At 34.9% G+C, this 21,458-nt stretch overlaps 1 protein-coding gene across 1 annotated transcript; it reads right to left on the bottom strand.

The window, feature by feature from the left end:
• Nucleotides 1-6,073: 6,073 nt before the first annotated feature.
• Nucleotides 6,074-7,962, bottom strand: LOC133306723 (uncharacterized; the record flags this gene model as incomplete). The annotated part of the gene is made up of 4 exons (XM_061507089.1): nucleotides 7,705-7,962; nucleotides 7,026-7,615; nucleotides 6,624-6,969; nucleotides 6,074-6,569 (listed from the first exon to the last, which is right to left on the bottom strand). Coding segments are annotated over exons 1-4 (1,690 nt in total), but the record flags the coding sequence as incomplete, so codon positions are not given.
• Nucleotides 7,963-21,458: the final 13,496 nt, after the last annotated feature.

The following is a 21,458-nucleotide window of genomic DNA, read 5'->3' as shown; positions in this document are numbered from 1 at the left end:
TTAATATAAACGATAAGCAATACGCACAGAGTAGGCATAAATCAATTAAATTAAAGAGCGAAAAGTAAACCAATCCATAACTAAACAAAAGGTTCACATAGGGTTTGTGACCCTACCCACAATAAAGGAAACTAGCCAGACATGGTCATAGCTGAATTTCAATGATTCATAAAAGAAGAATAATAGCTGAATTCAAAAGGAAAATAAAATAATCTCCAAGATCAATCTCCACCCAAAAAGCTCCAGACGTTCTTTCCTCCTCTTCGTCTGTCTTCTTTTTGTCTTCTGATGTTAATCCTTTTATTTTGCTCGCACGCGTTCAAAACACGGTGTCTTCCTGCTCGAAAACCGGCGCTGATGGCGCCGTTTTTGCACTGAATTTGAATTAATCCGCGCTGATGGCGCCGATCATACTTCTTCCGCGCTGATGGCGCGAAATTTCCACTGAAAATGCATTTAATCCGCACTGATAGCGCCGCCCATCTGATCCAAATTTTCCTTCTGTGCAAATTCTCATTTTTCCATGCTAAATTCCTATCCAAATATAAACTTGAGTGAGAAATAACATTGAAAATGAAAAACTAACAATTAATCCATAAAATGTATTGATAAATATGCTCTTTTGACCTTAAAGCTTAGTATTTTAACTTGGAAAATCAAATATATTCCAACCACATCAAATCATTCCCAGATTTAAATGTTGCTGTCCCCAGCAACAAACTAGATTTCACATGGAGAAACAAGCAATCATGAATCCAACATACCATTACTCAGACAATCAAGAAATCACTATACTAAGCATGATTGATTCAATGCAAAGAAATCTTAACAATGCTCTCTGCCCTCATGAACATTAGAATCTAACTTGATCACCCCTCACCAAGATAAACATGTATCACTCAACACTTAGTGTTTAGGGGGATAGAAATCACTCAGTCCATCACAACGATAGCACTACCATAAGCTTGACCATATTCTCTAAATTCCTAAAAATAAGGAATATTACACATGCAACAATAGATCAAAAGGACTTCGCAGGTTGTATCTTGGCCTGACTAGGGGTAAGGATATATGGATAGTGGCTAATTTACGATGAGATTGAAAAACTGATAAATTCACAACTCAAAGACATTTTCAACTCAACGGTGTTGCTCCACTAACATTCCCACAGAATTTTGGGAATCAATTCCTTTCACCCACATTTATTCTTAAGATCTTCATACATATCATCTTTCTTTCTTTTCCAGAATTTTCTCTTTTTTCTGTTTTTTTCTTTGTGGGTGACCCTTAATCACAAGAACATCAAACATCATTAATCTTTCAAAGCACAGAATTCAATCAAACGAGCAATCATGAAAACTAATCATGCCCAAGTAATATCATGCCAGATTATTATAACAAATATGCTTCCTCAAATATAATCATGCAAGTTGCATAGGGAACACATTTAAACCTGGGCATGCTTTAGAATAATATTTTCCAAAATTTCCAAAAAAAATTCTTGATAAGAGCACACAAACAACTAAAAAAAATAAAACTAAAACAATTGGTTAGAATATCTCCCCTGATAACGTTGTACTCCATTAGCATGCTTGGCCTTCCATTCCCAGATTTAGAACATTGTTGTCCTCAGCAATAATGAAACCACAAGAAGGAAGAAAAACCTGCACAATGGAAAAAACAGTGGCATATAGGATAAACTATAATGCGCACATTAAAACATCAGAAAGAGATATACCAACACAAAACAACTAAAAATACGAAACAGAAAAATAAACTAATATACAAAATCTCCGTCAGCAAGGAGATATAATCAACCCTCCATGTCATCCCCCTCAGCAGCGTGGGATGACCCAGCAAATGGAGGATCCGGTGGTACTGGATGCTTTGGTGTATGAGACCATCATTCCCAGATTTGTTCCAAACCATGAAGCCATGTTAAGAACTCTTTGAAGCTTTGATTTTTCCGAGAGATAGAGTCTCGGTGTCTCTTGTCAAACTTCAGCTCTCGGTGTCTCTTCCAACTCGTATAAAGAGTTTCACCACTTCCTTTCTTAGTACCTTCTTCAGTATCGGATTACGCCTCCTTTGAGACGTCTTCACCTCTTTGACATCAGCTTTTAGAGTTTGAGGAAGATCCTTCAATTCCACTTTTGAGGTTCCATCTTCCTTGTAATTTTCTGCTTTTTCAGGAACCTCAACCGCTACATCTTTTTCTTTCTTTACGACTTCAAAACTAAAACAATCGTCTTTGTGAGAAGACTATTTTAGAGAATCGAAGACGTGAATAGTAACGGTTTCATCATTCATTCTTAGCTCGAGCTTCCCGCTTTCAACATCAATCAGTGCACGAGATGTAGCTAAGAAAGGTCTACCCAGCAAAAGAGGCATTTCAGCTCCCCCTTCCATGTCCAACACCACAAAATCAGCAGGGAAGATGAACTTGTCCACCTTCACAAGAACATCTTCAATAATACCACTAGGCTTCCTCAAAGACTTATCAGCAAGTTGAAGAGATGCTAAAGTAGGCTTCAACTCGGTGATCCCCAAGGAATTACAATAGAAATGGGCATCAAATTAATGCTAGCCCCTAGATCACATAATGCTCTGCCAATTTTTGTGTTACCAATTTCAACAGAAATATTGAAGCTCCCTGGATCATGACGCTTAGGCGGGAACTTCTTTGTAATAATAACACTACACTCCTCAGTGAGTGTCACCGTTTGGCATTCTTGCAACTTGTGCTTTCTTGACAACAAATCCTTCATGAACTTGGCATAATTTGGCATGCTAGCCAAGGCTTCAGCAAAAGGGATATTGATATACAATTTCTTGAATATATCAAGAAACCTTCCATATTGTTGCTTCTGATCCTCCTTCTTGAATCTGTCAGGATAAGGTGCCATGGCTCTCACATATTCAGGACTCAGCTCAAACTTCTTATTTTCAACTGGCTTCTCCACTTCAGCAGATTTTTCAATTTCTTTTTCTGGCTCCTTAACCTCCTTTAGCTTCTTTTCAGCTTCCATATTAATTCTCGGCTTTTCTGGAGCTGCTACCACTTTTCCACTTCTAGTTGTGACAAACATACAATCCTCCTTTGGATTTGTAACTGTATTACTAGGGAAAGTACCTGGAATTCTTTCCGAAACTTGCTTTGCCAATTGGCCTATCTGATTCTCCAGGTTCTTTATGGAAGCATTTGTATTTTTGTTGTTGGCTCTAGTCTCCTCCATAAAGGTATTAGTGGTCTGAGCCATCTCATTCGAAGTCTTGGCCATTTGTGCAAAGGCTTTTTCCCACTCAGCAGGCTCTCGTTGTTGATTCTGTGAAGGCTGAGTATAATTATTAGATTTGAAATCCATGCCAACTCCCTGAGCTCTCCGCTGAAAATTGTTACCACCACCACCAGAAAAATTCTGATTTCTCTGAAGATTTGGCTGCTGAGGGCGCTGGTCATACCATATACCATTCACCTGCATTTGTTTAGGTGAATCAGAAGAAGCAAGAGATGGACATTCATTAGGAGCATGACTGTCCGTACAGTAGTCACAGACAAAGGCAACAGACTGAACTTGAACTCCCGCGATCTGCATCTTGTCAAGCCTGGAAGTCAAACTAGCCATTTGTTGAGCTAGCAATTTATTTTCAGCCAGAACTGACTCATTACCTTCTAGATGAAGGCTACCTTTCTTAGACTTTGAAGATACCCCTTGATTTTCATTCCTGGTCATCCTCTCTATCAGCTCCAGAGTTTCATTCGCCCTCATGGTTTTAATAGTACCACCAGCTGCACCATTCAAAACCATTCTATCTTCAGGTGTGATGCCATTGAAAAATATTCTGACTTGATTACCAGGAGTCAAATTATAATGAGGGCACCTCCTCATCAAGTCCTTGAACCTGTTCCAGGCTGCACACAATGTTTCACCCTCAGTTTGAGTGAAGTTGGTGATATCATTCACCATTTGATTGTATCTCTCCATGGAAAAGAACTCCGCAAAGAACTTTGTAGACAAATCCTCCCATGTAGCAATGCTCCGTGCAGGCTGCCTCTCCAGCCAGCTAAGTGCTTCTCCCTTTATAGCAAAAGGGAATAATCTCAACCGGATAGCATCATCAGACACCCGAGGGTGCTTGGTTGAGTCACAGATCATTAAGAACCGATCTATGAACCTGTGAGGATCCTCATGCTCATCTCCTCCAAATTGAACTCTCTCCACCAACTGAATTATGGAAGACTTCAACTCCCAATTATTGTCAGCAATATTCGGTTGGACAATACTTGAATTAGGCCTGTTGAAGGCTGGAGTGAGGATGGTATCCATAAGTGGATTTTCATCTTCATTATTCGCTGCCATGGTTGGGATTTCAAGTGCTTCTTCAGATTGAGCACTTGGCACTTTTGATTTCTTCTGAGCAAGTCTCCTGTTTCTCCTTTCAAACCTTGTAATTTCAGGATAAAATAACAATTTTGTAGGATCAACCTTGCCTCGTTTAAAACTTCAAGAGAAGATTAGTAGCAATGTACAAAACAAATTAAAACAATAACAGAAGAAAATAAAATAAAATAATCACAAAAAGAAAGAAAAATCTTGAAATTCAAGATTATAAGATATAAGAAATCACAATCCCTGGCAACGGCGCCAAAAACTTGATGCAAACCGGCAAGTGTACCGATCGTTCAAGTAATAAAGTGATAAGTAAGTTATCGTCTCCACAGGGATTGTGAGAGAATATCTTATAAACGTCCTTTCAAGATATAAAACCCAAGTGATTTGAAGAACAATAGAAATTAAAGACAAAGACGTATTTTTGGATTTTAAAAATAAGAGAATGATGCAGAATGATTTGGATAAAAATATGAGAGATATTGTAAGTAAGTACACTCGCCCTATGATCCCCTCTTTTCACTACGGATTGATTCACAATGCTCAATTAAAATAAACAATCAAACAATTTATCATCCAAACAATTATTAGCTAAACCCCAATTCCTTGCAAATTTAGCCCTTTAATCACAATTAAAACCCCAATTCCTTGCAATGTTTCAATTGAGATCAAGCATTACACAGATAAATTAAACGTTTGTAATCAAGAATGCGTCTATTCCTAGCACGCATGTTAATTATTATCCTACCCCCTTTCTGGACCAAAACCCCAATATTCCTATCTAGGGTTCTAACCCTCAGATTATCATTTACTACTAAACTGATCAGATTTAATATAAACGATAAGCAATACGCACAGAGTAGGCATAAATCAATTAAATTAAAGAGCGAAAAGTAAATCAATCCATAACTAAACAAAAGGTTCACATAGGGTTTGTGACCCTACCTACAATGAAGGAAACTAGCCAGACATGGTCATAGCTGAATTACAATGATTCATAAAAGAAGAATAATAGCTGAATTCAAAAGGAAAATAAAATAATCTCCAAGATCAATCTCCACCCAAAAAGCTCCAGAAGTTCTCTCCTCCTCTTCGTCTGTCTTCTTTTTGTCTTCTGATCCCCTCCTTTTATTTTGCTCGCACGCGTTCAAAACACGGTGTCTTCCTGCTCGAAAACTGGCGCTGATGGCGCCGTTTTGGCACTGAATTTGAATTAATCCGCGCTGATGGCGCCGATCATACTTCTTCTGCGCTGATGGCGCGGAATTTCCACTGAAAATGCATTTATTCCGCGCTGATAGCGCTGCCCATCTGATCCAAATTTTCCTTCTGCGCAAATTCTCATTTTTCCATGCTAAATTCCTATCCAAATATAAACTTGAGAGAGAAATAACATTGAAAATGAAAAACTAACAATTAATCCATAAAATGTATTGATAAATATGCTCTTTTGACCTTAAAGCTTAGTATTTTAACTTGGAAAATCAAATATATTCCAACCACATCACCAGACTCACCCAAGCAATATCAGAAATTGGGTAAATCATACCTGCATCAAGAAGCTTCACAACTTCTTTTCTGACCACCTCTTTCATCATTGGATTAAGCCTTCTTTGCGGTTGCCTCACAGGTTTGATGTCTTCCTCCATGAGTATTTTGTGAGTACAGAAAGAAGGACTTACCCTTCAAGTCAGAAATAGACCACCCCAAGGCAGTCTTATGCTCCTTCATAACTTCTTTCAACCTCCTCTCTTTGTTAGAAGACAACCCTTTATTAATGATTACCGGGTAAGTTTCCTCATCCCCCAAGAAAATATATTTCAAAGTGTTGGGCAAATTCTTCAATTCAACTTTAGGTGCTCCAACTTCTATATCATCAGCTTTTTCTTCAAGCACTTCTACAACAACTTCCTTTTCTTCAAAGGGAACATGGTCACGGGCTTTCAGTTCATGATCAAGCTCTTGAGGGCGAGATTTCTTTTGTTGTACTATCTCTTGAAAGACATCGATTTGGAAACAATCACTATACTCAAAAGGTCTTTTCATAGCATCAGAAACATTATAAGTGATCGCTTCATCATTCATCCTCAATTTAATTTTCCCTTGCTCGACATCAATCAAAGCACGAGTTGTAGCCAAGAAAGGTTTACCCAAGAGAAGTGGTTTTTCACTTCCTTCCTCCATGTCCAGCACCACAAAATCAGCAGGAAAAATGAACTTGTCCACTTTCACCAGAACATCTTCAATAATGCCATTGGGTGTTCTTAAGGACCTATCAGCAAGTTGGAGAGAGACCTCCGTAGACTTCAATTCCTTGATCCCCAAAGATTTATAAACAGAGAGAGGCATCAGATTGATACTTGCCCCAAGATCACACAAAGCCCTGCCAATACCAATATTACCAATGGCAATGGGGATATTGAAACTCCCTGGATCACTAAGCTTTGGAGGAATATCTTGTTGAATAAATGCACTGCACTTCTCAGTAAGTGTCACAGTTTGACATTCCTGTAGCTTATGTTTCCTTGATAAGAGATCCTTCATGAACTTGGCATAATTTGGCATACTCGCCAATCTTCTGCAAAAGGAATATTTATGTGCAGCTTTTTGAAGATATCCAAGAATCTGCCATACTGCTTGTTCTGAGCATCTTTCTTGTATCTCTCAGGATATGGTGCCATAGCCCTGACATACTCAGGACTCAACTCATGCTTTTTCTCAACCACTACATGTTGTTCTTTTGCCTTTACTTTCTCCTTCTCTGCTGGCTTCACAGTCTCCACAGGTATCTCAACTTCTTTTTCAGCTTCAACTGTCGCATCATGTTTCTCTTCATCTCCTTCACACTCTATATTTGGATTTTTAGGAGATGCTACCACCTTGCCACTTCTAGTAATAATGGACATACAATCTCCCCTTGGATTAGTAACTGTATTACTTGGAAAAGTACCTTGAATTCTTTCTGAGACCTGCTTTTCCAGTTGGCCTATTTGATTCTCCAGATTCTTTATGGAAGCATTTGTATTTTTATTCTGAGCTCTAGTCTCTTCCATAAAAGCATTAGTGGTCTGAGCTATCTCATTAGAAGTCTTGGTCATTTGTGCAAAGGCTGAGTTATCTCTTCCACTACATTTTTCCCGCTCAGCAGGCTCTCTTTGTTGACTTTGTGAAGGCTGAGCATAATTGTTGGGCTTGAAATCCATATCAGGTCCTTGACTTCTCCTCTGAAAATTACTACCACCACCACCAGAAAAATTCTGGTTTCTTTGAAAAGTCGACTGCTGGGCATTTGATCATACCATATACCATTCACCTGCATTTGTTGAGGAGAATCAGAAAAAGTAAGAGCAAGACATTCATTAGGTTCATGATTGTCCTGGCAATAATCACAAACAAAGGCCACAGATTTAACCTGAACGCCAGCAATTTGCATCTTGTCAAGCCTTGAAGTCAAACTTGCCATTTGTTGAGATAACAATTTGTTTTCAGCCAATAAAGAATTATTGTCTCCCAGCTGAAGGATACCCTTCTTAGACTTTGATGATAATCCCTGATTTTCATTCCTGGCCATCCTCTCTATCAGCTCAAGAGTCTCATTTGCCCTCATGGTTTTAATAGTACCACCAGCTGCACCATTCAAAACCATTATATCCTTAGGTGTAATGCCATTGAAGAATATTCTGACTTGATCGCCAGCAGTCAAGTTATAATGAGGGCACTTCCTCATCAAATCCTTGAATCTATTCCATGTCGTGCACAAGGTTTCACCCTCAATTTGAGTGAAATTGGTGATGTCATTCACCATTTGATTATATCTCTCCATGGAAAAGAATTCAGAGAAAAATTTCGTAGATAAGTCATCCCATGTAGCAATGCTCCGTGCTGGTTGTCTTTCTAACCAACTGAGAGCTTCTCCCTTAACAACAAAAGGAATAAACGCAACCTGATTGCATCATCAGATACCCGAGGGTGCTTAGTCGAATCACAGATCATAAGAAATCGATCTATGAATCTATGAGGGTCTTCATTCTTTCCTCCTCCAAACTGAGCTCTTTCCATCAATTGAATGACGGAAGATTTCAGCTCCCAATTATTGTTGTCAATCGCAGGCTGGACAATACTTGAATTTGGCCTGTTGAACGCTAGAGTGAGAATAGTATCCATGAGTGGATTTTCTGCCTCATTGTTGGCTGCCATGATTGGTACTTCTGGTGTCTCTCTAGCTTGAGCACTTGTCACTGTTGAAGTACCCCTCTTTCTAGCAAGTCGCCTATTTCTCCTTTCGGATCTTGTAATCTCAGAATCGAATAGCAAGTCCTGAGGATCAACCCTGCTTCGCATAAAACTCAAGACATATCAGTAGCACTTTTCAAAACAAAATTAAAATAAAGAAAAGGAAAATAAAATAATCACTGAAATTCCAATCTTAAAGATCAAAATTAAATGATATTAGAAATGTCAATCCCTGGCAACGGCGCCAAAAACTTGATGCTAACCGGCAAGTGTACCGATCGAACAAGTAATAAAGTGATAAGTAAGAGTATCATATCCACAGGGATTGTGATTGAATATCAATTAATTTTTCCTTTTAAGATAGAAAAGCTCAAAAGATTGTGGGAAGAGTTTGTGAATTTGTGTAAAATAAAATTTGAATGTAGAAACGTATTTTGATTTTATAAGATCAGAAATTGTATCAAGAATGAATTTGTAAAATATGAGAAGGTATTGTAGATAGAGTGCACTCACCGAATGATCCCCGCCTTTCACTTTGGATTGATTTAAATTACTCAATTATAATAAATATTCAAACAATTTATCACCAACAACATGAATTAACTAAACCCCAATTCCTTGCAGGCTCAGTCCTTTAGCCCCAATTGGAACCCCAATTCCTTGCAATGTTCCTTTCAAAATTAAGCATTAACAAGATAAATTAAACGTTTGCGATAACATACACGTCAATTCCTAGCATGCATACAAATCGTTACCCTATCCCCTTTCTAGATTAGAAAGCCCCAATATTCCTATCTAGGGTTCTAACCCTCAAACTATCCTCCACTATTAAATTGATCAAGTTTAACACAAAGAATAGACAATATGCATAGAATAGGAATAAAATAAATAAAACTAACCGAGAAGGATAAATCATTCCGCCGTCAAAGAGGTTCACATAGGGTCTGCGACCCTAACTACAATAAAAGGGTATTAGCCAACCATAGTCATGATTGCTATACAAAAATCTGTCATAAAACTGTAAAAGAAATGGAAAAGTAGATGAAGATGAAATTTCTCTCCCTCAAACTCAATGAACCCTAGCCTCCTTCGTCTCTCTATGTCTCTTTTCTTTTTAATAAAAAGACCCCTTCTTTCAAATTTGCCCTTGACAGACTTCTCAAATCGCAAACTGGCGCATTCCCGCGCCACTCTGGCGCGAGGTCGTGCCAACATTTTGGAAAATGGCTTGGATCATCTGGCGCAAGATCGCGCCACACCCGCGCAGACCCGCGCGATATCTCTGGACTTTGGCCTGGGAATATTTTAACAATGCATTATCTGTGACTTTGTCTGGTCTTTGTCCATCTTTCCTATATAAAAACAGCAAATATGTGAGAATATAAACTGAAATAGAAAAACTAAAATATAAAGAAAATACCTACTAAAACTACTCTTTAAGGACTTAAAACTTGTTGCTTTTGTCTTGGAAAATCACATATGTCAGAGGCACATCAGGCTCCAAGCGGAAATCAACGCACGTGTTCCCAAGGGAGGACCCCAAGCGGAACCAGAACATATCAAAGGCGTACACCGTCAATCTCAAGGGAACCCAAGAAGACATCAGTGTACCATACAAGTCAATTCCAGCCAAAGATCAATACAGAAATCATATCAGAACAAGTCATATAACAAATGTTTACACAGTCAATCCCGGGGGAGGACCCCAAGTGGGAATCAGTGTACGTGTTCCCAAGGGTGGACCCCAAGCAGAACTCAACAAAACATATCATATTAACACATATCAAAGTAAACACATCAAACAAAACATATCATATTATCATATAGCTCTATTGAATGCATCTATATCATATATCTCATACATATCATACAACCCGACCACAGTCCGTACACTATGGCGAAACACAAAGTAGGAGCGAACCCCATAAACATAGAGCTTACCTTTTGAAGCTTTACCAATCTGCTCACTTGTAACACAAGTTACCTATTTAGCTCCAAAGGAAATTCAAACTCGCTCAGTCCCTAGGCACACCTAGAGAAAGAATCCAAACAAAACTCAATAAAATACTTCAATGCCATGTAGTTACAAGACATGCACTTTATTATTTACTTTCGTTTCTTTACATTTATGCCAATACGCAAGTCATAACCAGTTTTCTTTTTACTTAATCATATTAGGCCATGAGTGAGTGATTCTTTATTCAACAAATTCCCACAAAATTTCACATATTCACTTAGTCTTAGGATAGTCCCAAAAGGCCTTTAGAACACTCATTACTCCTCTTAGCACCTAAAAGCCTATTTTTTCCAATTTAAGGCAAGGTGCCCAATACAAAGGAGTTATAAGATTTCTCTTTGTCTAGTGCCTAAACCCAAGCTTAGCCACCTATATAAATTATTTTACGCATAACAGTATGCTCGCTTTGCAAAACAGTAACTCCTAGTACAAACCTCCTTTGAAAATGGCCATAATCACATATAAGGCCTAAAGAAGGAACTTACTCATTTTTCTTTTTATCTAACTCAACCAAAGGTTTAAACATCTAATTATATAGTCCTTAGGCTGTATAAGTACTCATTATCACAAACAAGCACTCTAAAAACATACTTCCTTTGTAAAGGGCTAAGAGGCTCATAAAGGAAATCATGCCAATTTCATGATTCACATGCTTTAGTCTATAAAATTCAAGCTTATCACACACCTCTAATCCAAGATTCATTAATTCATATATACGGTACTGTTCATCTCTACAGTACTACTCATGTATACATCACTATTCACGTATACGACACTATTCAAAAATACGGTATCTTTAATTTTCCAAATACATTTTCACCGTTAAAATTCTCATCTAAACATTTTTCTCAACATGAGCTAAACCTGAATCAAGCTTTAACATGCTCAATCAAGCCAAATTTTCAAAATGAAACCATAAATTCAATCTTCATAAAAACATGAAAAAGAAGGGAATTTCTTACCACAATGCACTCTAGAACAAAGGAGAGATGAGTATCTAAGCTCCCATGGCCTCAAGCTCCATCAAAATCTATCTTTTCCATGAAATTCGAAATCTTTGGGGGAGAAAATCTCTCTCTACAGTGAAACCTACCCAGAAATACTAGTACCAATGGATTCCTCTCGAGATTTCTCACAAGTTTGGCTTTGGAACGAAGTGATTTGGAAGTCTCTAGCTCAAGTTATTAATTTTGGAAGATTTTCCATCAAAATTCTTTTTTTTCTTCATTTTCATGCTCTCTGTCTCTGCCTCCCGTAGAAGTCACGAAATGAGAATGGGAATAGTGACTCCCTAGTCACTTAAGTAAGTTCATTATACCAGCGGGTATAAGTTCATCTACCTACTCACCTCCATTCATTACCAAACTTTATCTAATAGACTAGAATATTTTTCTAGTCACGTTTCTATTTTTACTTTCACTTTTTTTTATTTACCCGCATTTTTATCCCTTAACTGTCATTTTAACTCTTTTTTCACCAAAGGTGACTTTATTTCTTTTACTTCTAATTATTCTTCAATATTAAATCCACAATTACTCGTGAAGGTTATTATAGAAAGTCTGCTCCCCCGAAAGATCATTGTAGTCAAACAAACACAAAAGTCAACAGGGCTGGTAATCTTAATCAAAAACAAATATATAACTTAATATAAAAGATGAAATCAAATAACAGCTGACTCAAATAATAATTCAATAATTCAATATATATATATAGGGGTTTGCATTTATCATTTAACATGACACAAAAAAGTTTTCTACACACACAACATTTTGTCAGGCCCACACTTTTTGAAGCAAAATAAAAAATAAAAAATTACGACACGCAAAACGAATCTCTATAACATTACACAATCACTTTTCCTACAACATAACTCTTATAAAAACCCACATATATATAATTAAATATATTATTACAAATTATCTTTATTAAATTTCTTTAGTGGGAAGAGAACCATGGTAGACCCGGGAAACTCTGCCAGTTTACCCTGCGACCCGGGAAACCCTGCCAGTCACAAATAATCAAATTGGCCATAATCAAAATATCTCTTCCTAGTGTGCACACCTCTTCCCAAAGTTGCTACAAGTATCCCGGAAAACCCTGCCAGATACCACTTTGGAAAGAATGGATAATATCTGTTCACATCGTATAAATATATCGGAGGCATAAAGCCCAAATGTTGTGTTCATCACTTTAGGAGGTACCATCTCAAAGCTATCCTCCCACTATTAATTTATTACAATCACATACAATAAGGAAAGTTCAATAATGTCATAATTATCATATTTGAAAATTTCTTCTTTGAATATATCAGTTGCTCAAGGGCATCATAACTTTCCAAACTATTCAAATATTCAATATAAGGTCCAACTCATATCCATTATCATAATTCAAATATCTATCAGAGCAAAGTCCAAATCCAACTATCATTTCATAATTCAAATATCTATCAGAGTAAAGTCTAAATTCGACTATCATCTCATAATTCGATTCATATCAGAGTAAAGTCCAAATTCGACTATCATTTCATAATTCAAATCATATCATTTATCCATTATTTGAATTAATCCTATAAATTTATCAAACTCATATCATTACAGAGTTATACTAGAAATAATTTTGTAATTAACCCTATCAATTTCTAGATGTTAAAATAATTTAAAATATCCTAAAGATTACATATAGCATATTCCAAATAAAATTTCCTAAGGATTAAGATTTCATACAACATATTTCAAATAAAATAACCCTATGATATAATTAGGATCATAATTTCACTATTAAAAATTAACATATGAATTATAGGGACTAGGATTATTTCATGAAGATTAAATCAATTTTCAAATAAAACTAATTTATGTTACCCTATAGATCAAGACTATCAAAATTTCCAAAATTACTCGAGGATATCCAATAATCAACATCTATTAAAGCCCAAATCCAATTACTCTATCAATTATCACAATTTTACCAAATCTTCATAATCTAAAAATGCAACATCTAAAATCCTTAAAGAGTTATACCCAAATTATATAAATAATCCTATTAATTTCTAGAGGTTATAAATAATTTAATTTAAAAATAATCTAAATATTACATTAACCTACGATAGGATTACATGTAACAGAATTTAAATTAATAATAAAAAACTAATTTTATTATTCCCTTCATATCAGGATTAAAAATAATAAGTTTCATATAAAACTAGTATATTATTATATTTAAATAAAAACCAATAAAATTTCCAAGAATATAATTATACTTTAATATCCTAAAAACCCATATTACATATATTAAATTTCAAATAAAACTATCCTAGAATTTCTTAAGCATTGAGATCACATTAAACAAATTTTATATCAAGCAATCATATGACTCTTTAGGAATTAGGATTACATCAAACCAAAATTCATATCAAGGTACCATTGGTAACCAAAGGAAGATAATAATAATAATAAAATAAATAAAAATAAAAATTTGAAGTAAGTAGAGAGAGAGTAGTAGAGGAGAAGAAGAGTAGAGGAGAAATGTTGAGAATTGAAAGTAAATTGGTTTGGTTAGGCTACGCCTCTATTTATAGTTGAAATTTTGGGTTAGGATATGGGTTTCGTGCAATATTTTCTCATTCTTCATTGATGTATCTGGCTCAGATATTGGCTTCATGCACTATTCCTTTTTTTTATTCTTAATTTCTTATGGTTCAGAATATCGCTAACTCATCACTGACTCATTATTGAATCAATGTTGACTCATCCTAATCTAATCAAACATTACAAATTAATGCATAAATGACCAATCAATTAATAATTCAATTAATCATAATTTATCATCTAATATATATATATATATATATATTATTTTATTATTAATAATCTGGAGTATTACAAAGTATCAAAATCAATTTTCAATAGCACTCATATCGCACATAGATCGCTACAAATTTTTGCAAATTACACTATGTACTTCCGGGAGAACATGGTGTAACCTAGTGTTCTCCCGAGAGTACATAGTGTAGTTTGTAAACAAAAAATTTGTAAATATAACCCTCCATATATATATATATATATATATATATATATATATATATATATATAGGGAAAAAATATTTCTCAAGCTGCTTGAGATAAGTTTATCTCCGGCCACTCTAAAACTACGTCGTTTTGATTATTTATTTTCTTATATTTATTGATTCACCTTTGAATGGTTATGATTTCATTTTTCTCTCTCTTCCTTTATCACCATTGATCCATCTTTGTACGGTTATGATTTAGTAGCCGGAGATAAAGTTATCTCCGACAACTTGAGAAATGTTAAGCCCATATATATATATGTATCATTTTAAAGGATGTAAAGTTGTGTCATTTTAAGTGAGAGAAAGAGATAGATAAAGGAGGAGAGAGAGTGGACCAAAAAAAATAAAGGTGTGGGTTTCACCTCTTTGTGAGAGTGAAATGATATAAGTTGTGTCATTTAAAAGGACAAATATTATTTCCTATATATATATATATATAGGTAAAATTATTTTTGCAGCCGCTTTAAGTACAGTAACGACAGGTGTATGGTTATGATTCCCCACATTTAATGTTTTCATCTTTTGTATAGTTATGATTCCCCGCATTTAATGTTTTCACCTATATATGTGGCAAATATTTGATTACTGCACGTACATCAGCTACAGAAATGTAAACCCCATATATATATATAGAGAGGTAGGATCTATAACACCTCGTATTTCAAAAACATATATTAATACATTAAAGATGGATTAAAGGGTAGGATTAGTGAAAATCTTGAAATTAAGGTCAAAATACAAAGGAAGGGTAAAACGGTAATTAGCCAAACACGTAACCCTAGGAAGGTAAAATTGAGTAGGAGGTCTCAAATGGGAAAACTAACCCTGGAAATGGATTCAGAACGAAAAATTGAATGGTTAGGCAAGTTTCTGAAAATTCAGTGAATATTATTTTTACCGGGTAAAAATACCGCGGTACAGTTGCACCGTAAAACGTGCCGATTGAATTTTGAGCTCTAGGTTTGGAAATAAGTTATAAATGGTACATAGTACTAGGAAATACGATTTTTGGTGAAAATTGATTTAAATTAGGGTTTTTGGGGAAGCGTGCCTACAGTGCGTATAACAACTTAAAACTGGTATTTCACCGAACGACTGAAAAACTCTGAATTCATCTGATCAAGGGTAATTAATGGACTTTGTTGAATTTTAAATCCTTTATTTAATGGATAATTTGAATTAAATGGTGATTAATGGGTTAAATGAGTTGTTTAAGTGGTATTTCGTCTTATTAGAGCCTACGTGGCATTCCAAGTCACTTAAGCATTTTTTTTCCTTGCACTGTCTCTCTCATGGCAGCAGCTCCTTCACCGTGGACAGCACCCAAAATGCAGCCTTCCATGGAAAAGAATGGGAAGCTTCTTGTTTCCTTTATTTCACTCACTTCCACTAAACAAATCAAACATTGTTGAACATCAAAGTTGTTCCCCTCCCTCTTGTGAACATTTTTCATGTCATGAAGTCCTCCTAAAAGTGAGTGTGTGAGGAGATCATTTTGTGATGAGGGTGGTGGTTTTGGAGAAACTCAAGAGCATTGGAGCTTGTTTTGCTTGGTTGTACACTTGAAACTCATTCCTTGGAGCCTTGTGACTTGATTGGTGGTGAGTTTTCTTGATTTTGATTGAGATTTAATATGATCACAAATTGAAACCTAAAGTTATGTGTGCATGGATTGATATGGTTAGAGACCTCAAATTGAATATTTGTATTAGATAAAAGTAATGTTTTATGGTGATTGAGCTAATAAAATTTATTGGTGAAAAAGTTGATAACTTAGGCAATTTCATGAGTGGTATGCACGACTTTGTGAAATGGAATGATTGTAGGATTATGTAATTGAGTTGTGGAATATTGGTATGAGTTAATTATAGGATTGTATGATGTGTTTAAGTGTTGAATTGATATTAAGATTGTGGATTAGTTTTGATTATGGTTTATGCTTAGTTTTGATGATGGGTTATGTATATTTGGTATAATGGTGTTGAATTAGAAAGGGGTTCTTGATGATTGATAATTACAATTATAATACCGAATATGCTTTAGACAACATTAATGGGATTGAATAGTTCAAGATATATAACAAAGCATTCGAATGATTCAAGTAAGTGCAAATATGCTTTAGAAGTGGATTTAAATCATCAAGTGCTCAATATATCATAAATCCAACATAAATGATCCATTCAAGTCAAAACATCCAAATATAAGCATATGGTCTAAGTACAAAGCATTTATATTACAAAGATATAGGATAAGCAAAGATCTAGGATATGCAAATAATAATGCAATACGAAGCATCAAATCCTAGTTGAACATTGCATAAAATATGACAAGAGATATGACAAATGATTTTCTTCCATTTTTGCTAGCAAAAAATAATATGTGCAAGTTGTAGGCATATGACTAGCATGACTTTGATAATAGCAAGCATAAGATTCGTAGACTTGTATTAAGCCAGTGGCTTTAATAGCATAAATCATTTGACACATCTACATAAATGTTTGTAGCAATATCATGTCATATGCAAGCAAATAGAGAGATTAGGAGACTTGGCTAACTTACGGAGTATTTTACAAATTAAACACACTTATCTCTAATATCGTTATTTTCCTTTCCTTTGTAAGCTTTTAGCTTTGTTCTTGTTATTGAACTGAATTTTCAATTTTGACTTATTTCATTCGTTCTCCTCCTCTTCATTTTTCTTATCACCAAAAGGATGTAGGTCAACTTTCCTACAACATAATCATCACAAACATCCTTTCTAGGCACAAAGGATTTAGTCTCTTTAAAAGCAAAAATTATTGACTCTTCCATTGTCATAATTATTTTATAAGCCAAGTTATAGATATAACAAATAAACGCTAGACTCCCCCTCAAATCATGCATACTAGTAAAATATAAGTCATATGATTACATATGCATATATTAAGAGAAATATATTCATTGTTATGCATATAAAAATATCAATCAATAATGCATATGAAAGGCACTTGAATCAGATAGTTAATAACTACAAGTTATAAGAATTTTCTTAAAAAAACAAAGTTGAACTTTTCCTTTTTGAAACACAAAATAGTTCAAATGAAGTGTGTTTGCCAAAACCATATAAGTGCATTATCATATAAATAAGAGCTTGACAAAAAGCATTTAAGAAAGATAAAGATGTTTTCCATTTAAGAAAGCATATTCCTTGAGTGTAATAAAAAAGTATTCAAAATATCTCTCCTCCTTTTCTCATTAGTTAAAAAAAAACTTTGGAATAATATAGAAATTTTGAAGATTAAGGCTTATCTTTTGAATTTTCAAATATCCATATTTGTAAATCATGTCAAAAGATTGATATTTGGAACTTCCTTAAATTTTCTCTCAATATTTGATAGCACTTTTCAAAGCAAGTAGAGAGACTATTACATTTATATCATGTATCCAAATATTTTTCCAATTTTCAAGATAACAAATAGGTGAAAGATACTTTCAACATCTTGAAATAGTTTTCAAGGGTTAAGGTTTTCAAAAGCTTCTTCCAAATGACATAAGAGGTTTTTCTTTAAAATCAAGTCAAAAGATTTTCATAAGAATTGTATCACTTAGAAGCAAGATGATTATTGATTAAAGTTCCATGTTAATGAAATATGCTACTGGAATCAAAATACGTATATATTCAAACAAGGTTTACTCTATATGCAATGACAAAATTCAAGATATAAGATCTAATTATACATTTTTGTCATGTTAAGCATATTTCTCATGTAAGGAAGGAACGAATATCATATCATCCATACTAAAGAATTCTATAAGAGTTAGAGATAATGATACTTATCGATATTAAATATGATGTGATCCTCCTTATTTATGGTGATCCTAGCCACTTGAGCTTTCTTCCTTCGATTTTTCCATTTTTGAGCAAGTGAAGAAAGTCTATGTTGGTGCTCTTCATTCATATCTTTCTTTGTCCACATATGCTTGGCACTTCAATATTTGGTTTCCATATTTGATTACCAATTGTAGAATTAACTCTTAAAACTTTTCAAATCAAAGGTTAGCAACAAATAACATTTAAGCACATCTCCAAGCATAAATTCGATTGATGTACAACGTAAGTCATTTATCATATTATCAACCATAAATATATATATTCAAACATTGATGAAGCACATATGCTCTTGAATCTTAAAATATATATTTAAGCATGGTCAAAGCATGATTCAAGATTAGAAAGAAATATATGACCATCATCAAAATATATTGGGACATTTTGAAGCAAGTAATGATCATATAAGTCATGTTATTATAGATGGGCAATTTTAAACATAATCACATGCCAATCCAAAAGATACAATTTCTTTTCAAAAACCAATACTTGAAAGATCATGGAATTAACATTTTACACATATCTTTCTTGTTTCAAGAGTATGACATATGTCAAGCAATTAATACAAGAAGATATTTAATTTCCTAATCTTCAAGTAAGCATGTGATAAATTTAAGCACATAACAAAGAAGTGAAATCATTTTTGTGCATGTATTGAAAGAAAAATGGCCTTGAAGGTCGTAGGCATGTGAGGATGAAAACAAAATTTTCAAAGCGGAATTACACATACCATATCAAGAAACATGCTTTAGGACATGGATGTTACCTTGTTTGCTTTCCAAAAATTTGAAGATGATCAAGGTGAGGCTTGAAGATACAAGCCCTCTAATGTTGATCCACACCACCCTTTGTCAAGACGGAAGAACCCTTCTTCAAGGCCACCAACGAACACCATGGGAGGTAAGCTAGGCGTCCCTTATGGAGAGGTAGGAGGCAAGGTTTCAAGGTGTTTAGTTGAGTGAATTTTTAGCAAGAAAAAACACAAAAGTGGCGCATGGAATTCACTTAGAAAGTGCTAGGTAATTTTCAAAACTCTCTTAAGAAAAACCTCAGAAAAGGATGACCAAAGGAGATGAGAGAATGAGTGAATAAAAATCTGATTTCTTCACTCAAAAATCAGCCCTATGTAGCGCACACTAGGAGAGGAATGAGTGGAATTGTTGTTGGACAAGTGGCCTCAAACTCAAGAGGGGGGTGAATTGAGTTTTAAAAATATTTCTATTAAAATGCCTTACTTTTCTTTTTCAAAGCCAATTTATTTAATTTAAATAATTTACAGCGTGTAGTGACTAAATAACAGAAAAATAGATCATGTAAATATTTGATGAGATATGAATTTAAATATGCTCAAATGATTAATCAATGCTTATGCAAGAGATAAGGGATAGAGAGATTTGCAAACTTGATATATCCTGGTTCGGTCACTACCATTGTGACCTACGTCCAGACTGAAGTCGCTCGATCAAATCTTTCACTAACGGTCAAGCTTCACGGGTGCTTGACAAACCTTTACAAATTCCCAAGACTTCTGTCTCTTGGTAGACTAACAAGGGTTCACTCCCCTTTCCAAGACTTCTGTCTCTTGGCAGACCAACACAAGGGTTCACTCCCCTTTTGATTCAAGAAGTAAGATGAAGGTGATAAAGAGTGGATATGTACTCTCAAAGTACAAATATTACAAATTGAAGAACTAGTAGGTGTATAGCCTAACAACAAAGATAAGCTCAAGTCTATGCAATGATCAAAATGAGTAATATGTGAGCAAAAGCAAGCTAGAATGAGTGATAAAGACTTGGTAAATGATCAATGACCGAATTATGTGTATTTGAGATGTTAGGGGGTTTATATAGGCACCCAATTCGAAAACTAGCTGTTTATAGCCGTTTAAAAACAGTAGATATCCGGATATTCATCGAACACATATCCGGATATGTGATTATAGCCGTTTAAGCAGTAGATATCCGGATATTCATCACGCACGTATCCGGATATGTGATATCCGAATATTCAGTATCAGATATCCGGAGATTGATATCCAGATATTCTTGGTCAGATATCCGGATATTTCATGGCAGTGACCTTTTTACACATTTTCGAAAATTCCTTTCTTTCAATATGGTTTCTATGACTTGTAAAGCATATGATTGGTTATGGAAATTAACTAGAAAAGTATATTTTATGTAAGTACTCTTTCCAAACCAATTTTGAACGATTTAAACCACTTGATTTGACTTTTCTTAACGGATGTATAAGGCCATGAATATGTAACTGTTATAATGCCATGATTCTTTAAGTCATTTGAAAAACCTTTAGATGCATGTTTGACTTGTTAGTTCAAGATTCATTTATGCATTTGATGATGTGTATGACTTGAGCTTATGCAATGCTATAATACTATACACCTTTACACATTTTCCTAAGTCCTAGATAAATATACCATTGAGATCTTGGACTTGACTTTATGCTTGGCTTGCATGTTTCTTGATTTGATTACTTTTGGATATTGCTTCACCTTCAAGCAATCTTCTTTGACTTGTTTGTTATCATCAAAACTATGCTGATGTGGAATCATCAATAGTATCATCGTGGCAGCCACATCATCACTTTGATTCTTCAGCTATTGCAAATCAAATCTTGCCAACAACCTCCTATCATATCCTCATGATATCAAGTGCATATCTCAACAAAAATCTGACTTACCAACCATCATATGGCCAGCCATATGGTGCGCCCCATTCAGCCTCAAAACAGTCCAGATACGTTAAGCAGTTGCATTCAAACTTGAACCAACTCACTCACTTATTCTCTCAACAAACCAAATCTGATTGGAGCTCATTTGGTTGATCCTATGACTATCACAAGACCCCAAAATCAGCGCCC

Source organism: Gastrolobium bilobum, unplaced genomic scaffold (genome assembly GCF_033153095.1).
Source record: "Gastrolobium bilobum isolate Gb01-03AN ecotype WA unplaced genomic scaffold, APGP_CSIRO_Gbil_v1 utg298975, whole genome shotgun sequence".
NCBI classification, from domain to species: domain Eukaryota; kingdom Viridiplantae; phylum Streptophyta; class Magnoliopsida; order Fabales; family Fabaceae; genus Gastrolobium; species Gastrolobium bilobum.
This window is presented reverse-complemented; position numbering and strand designations above follow the sequence as displayed.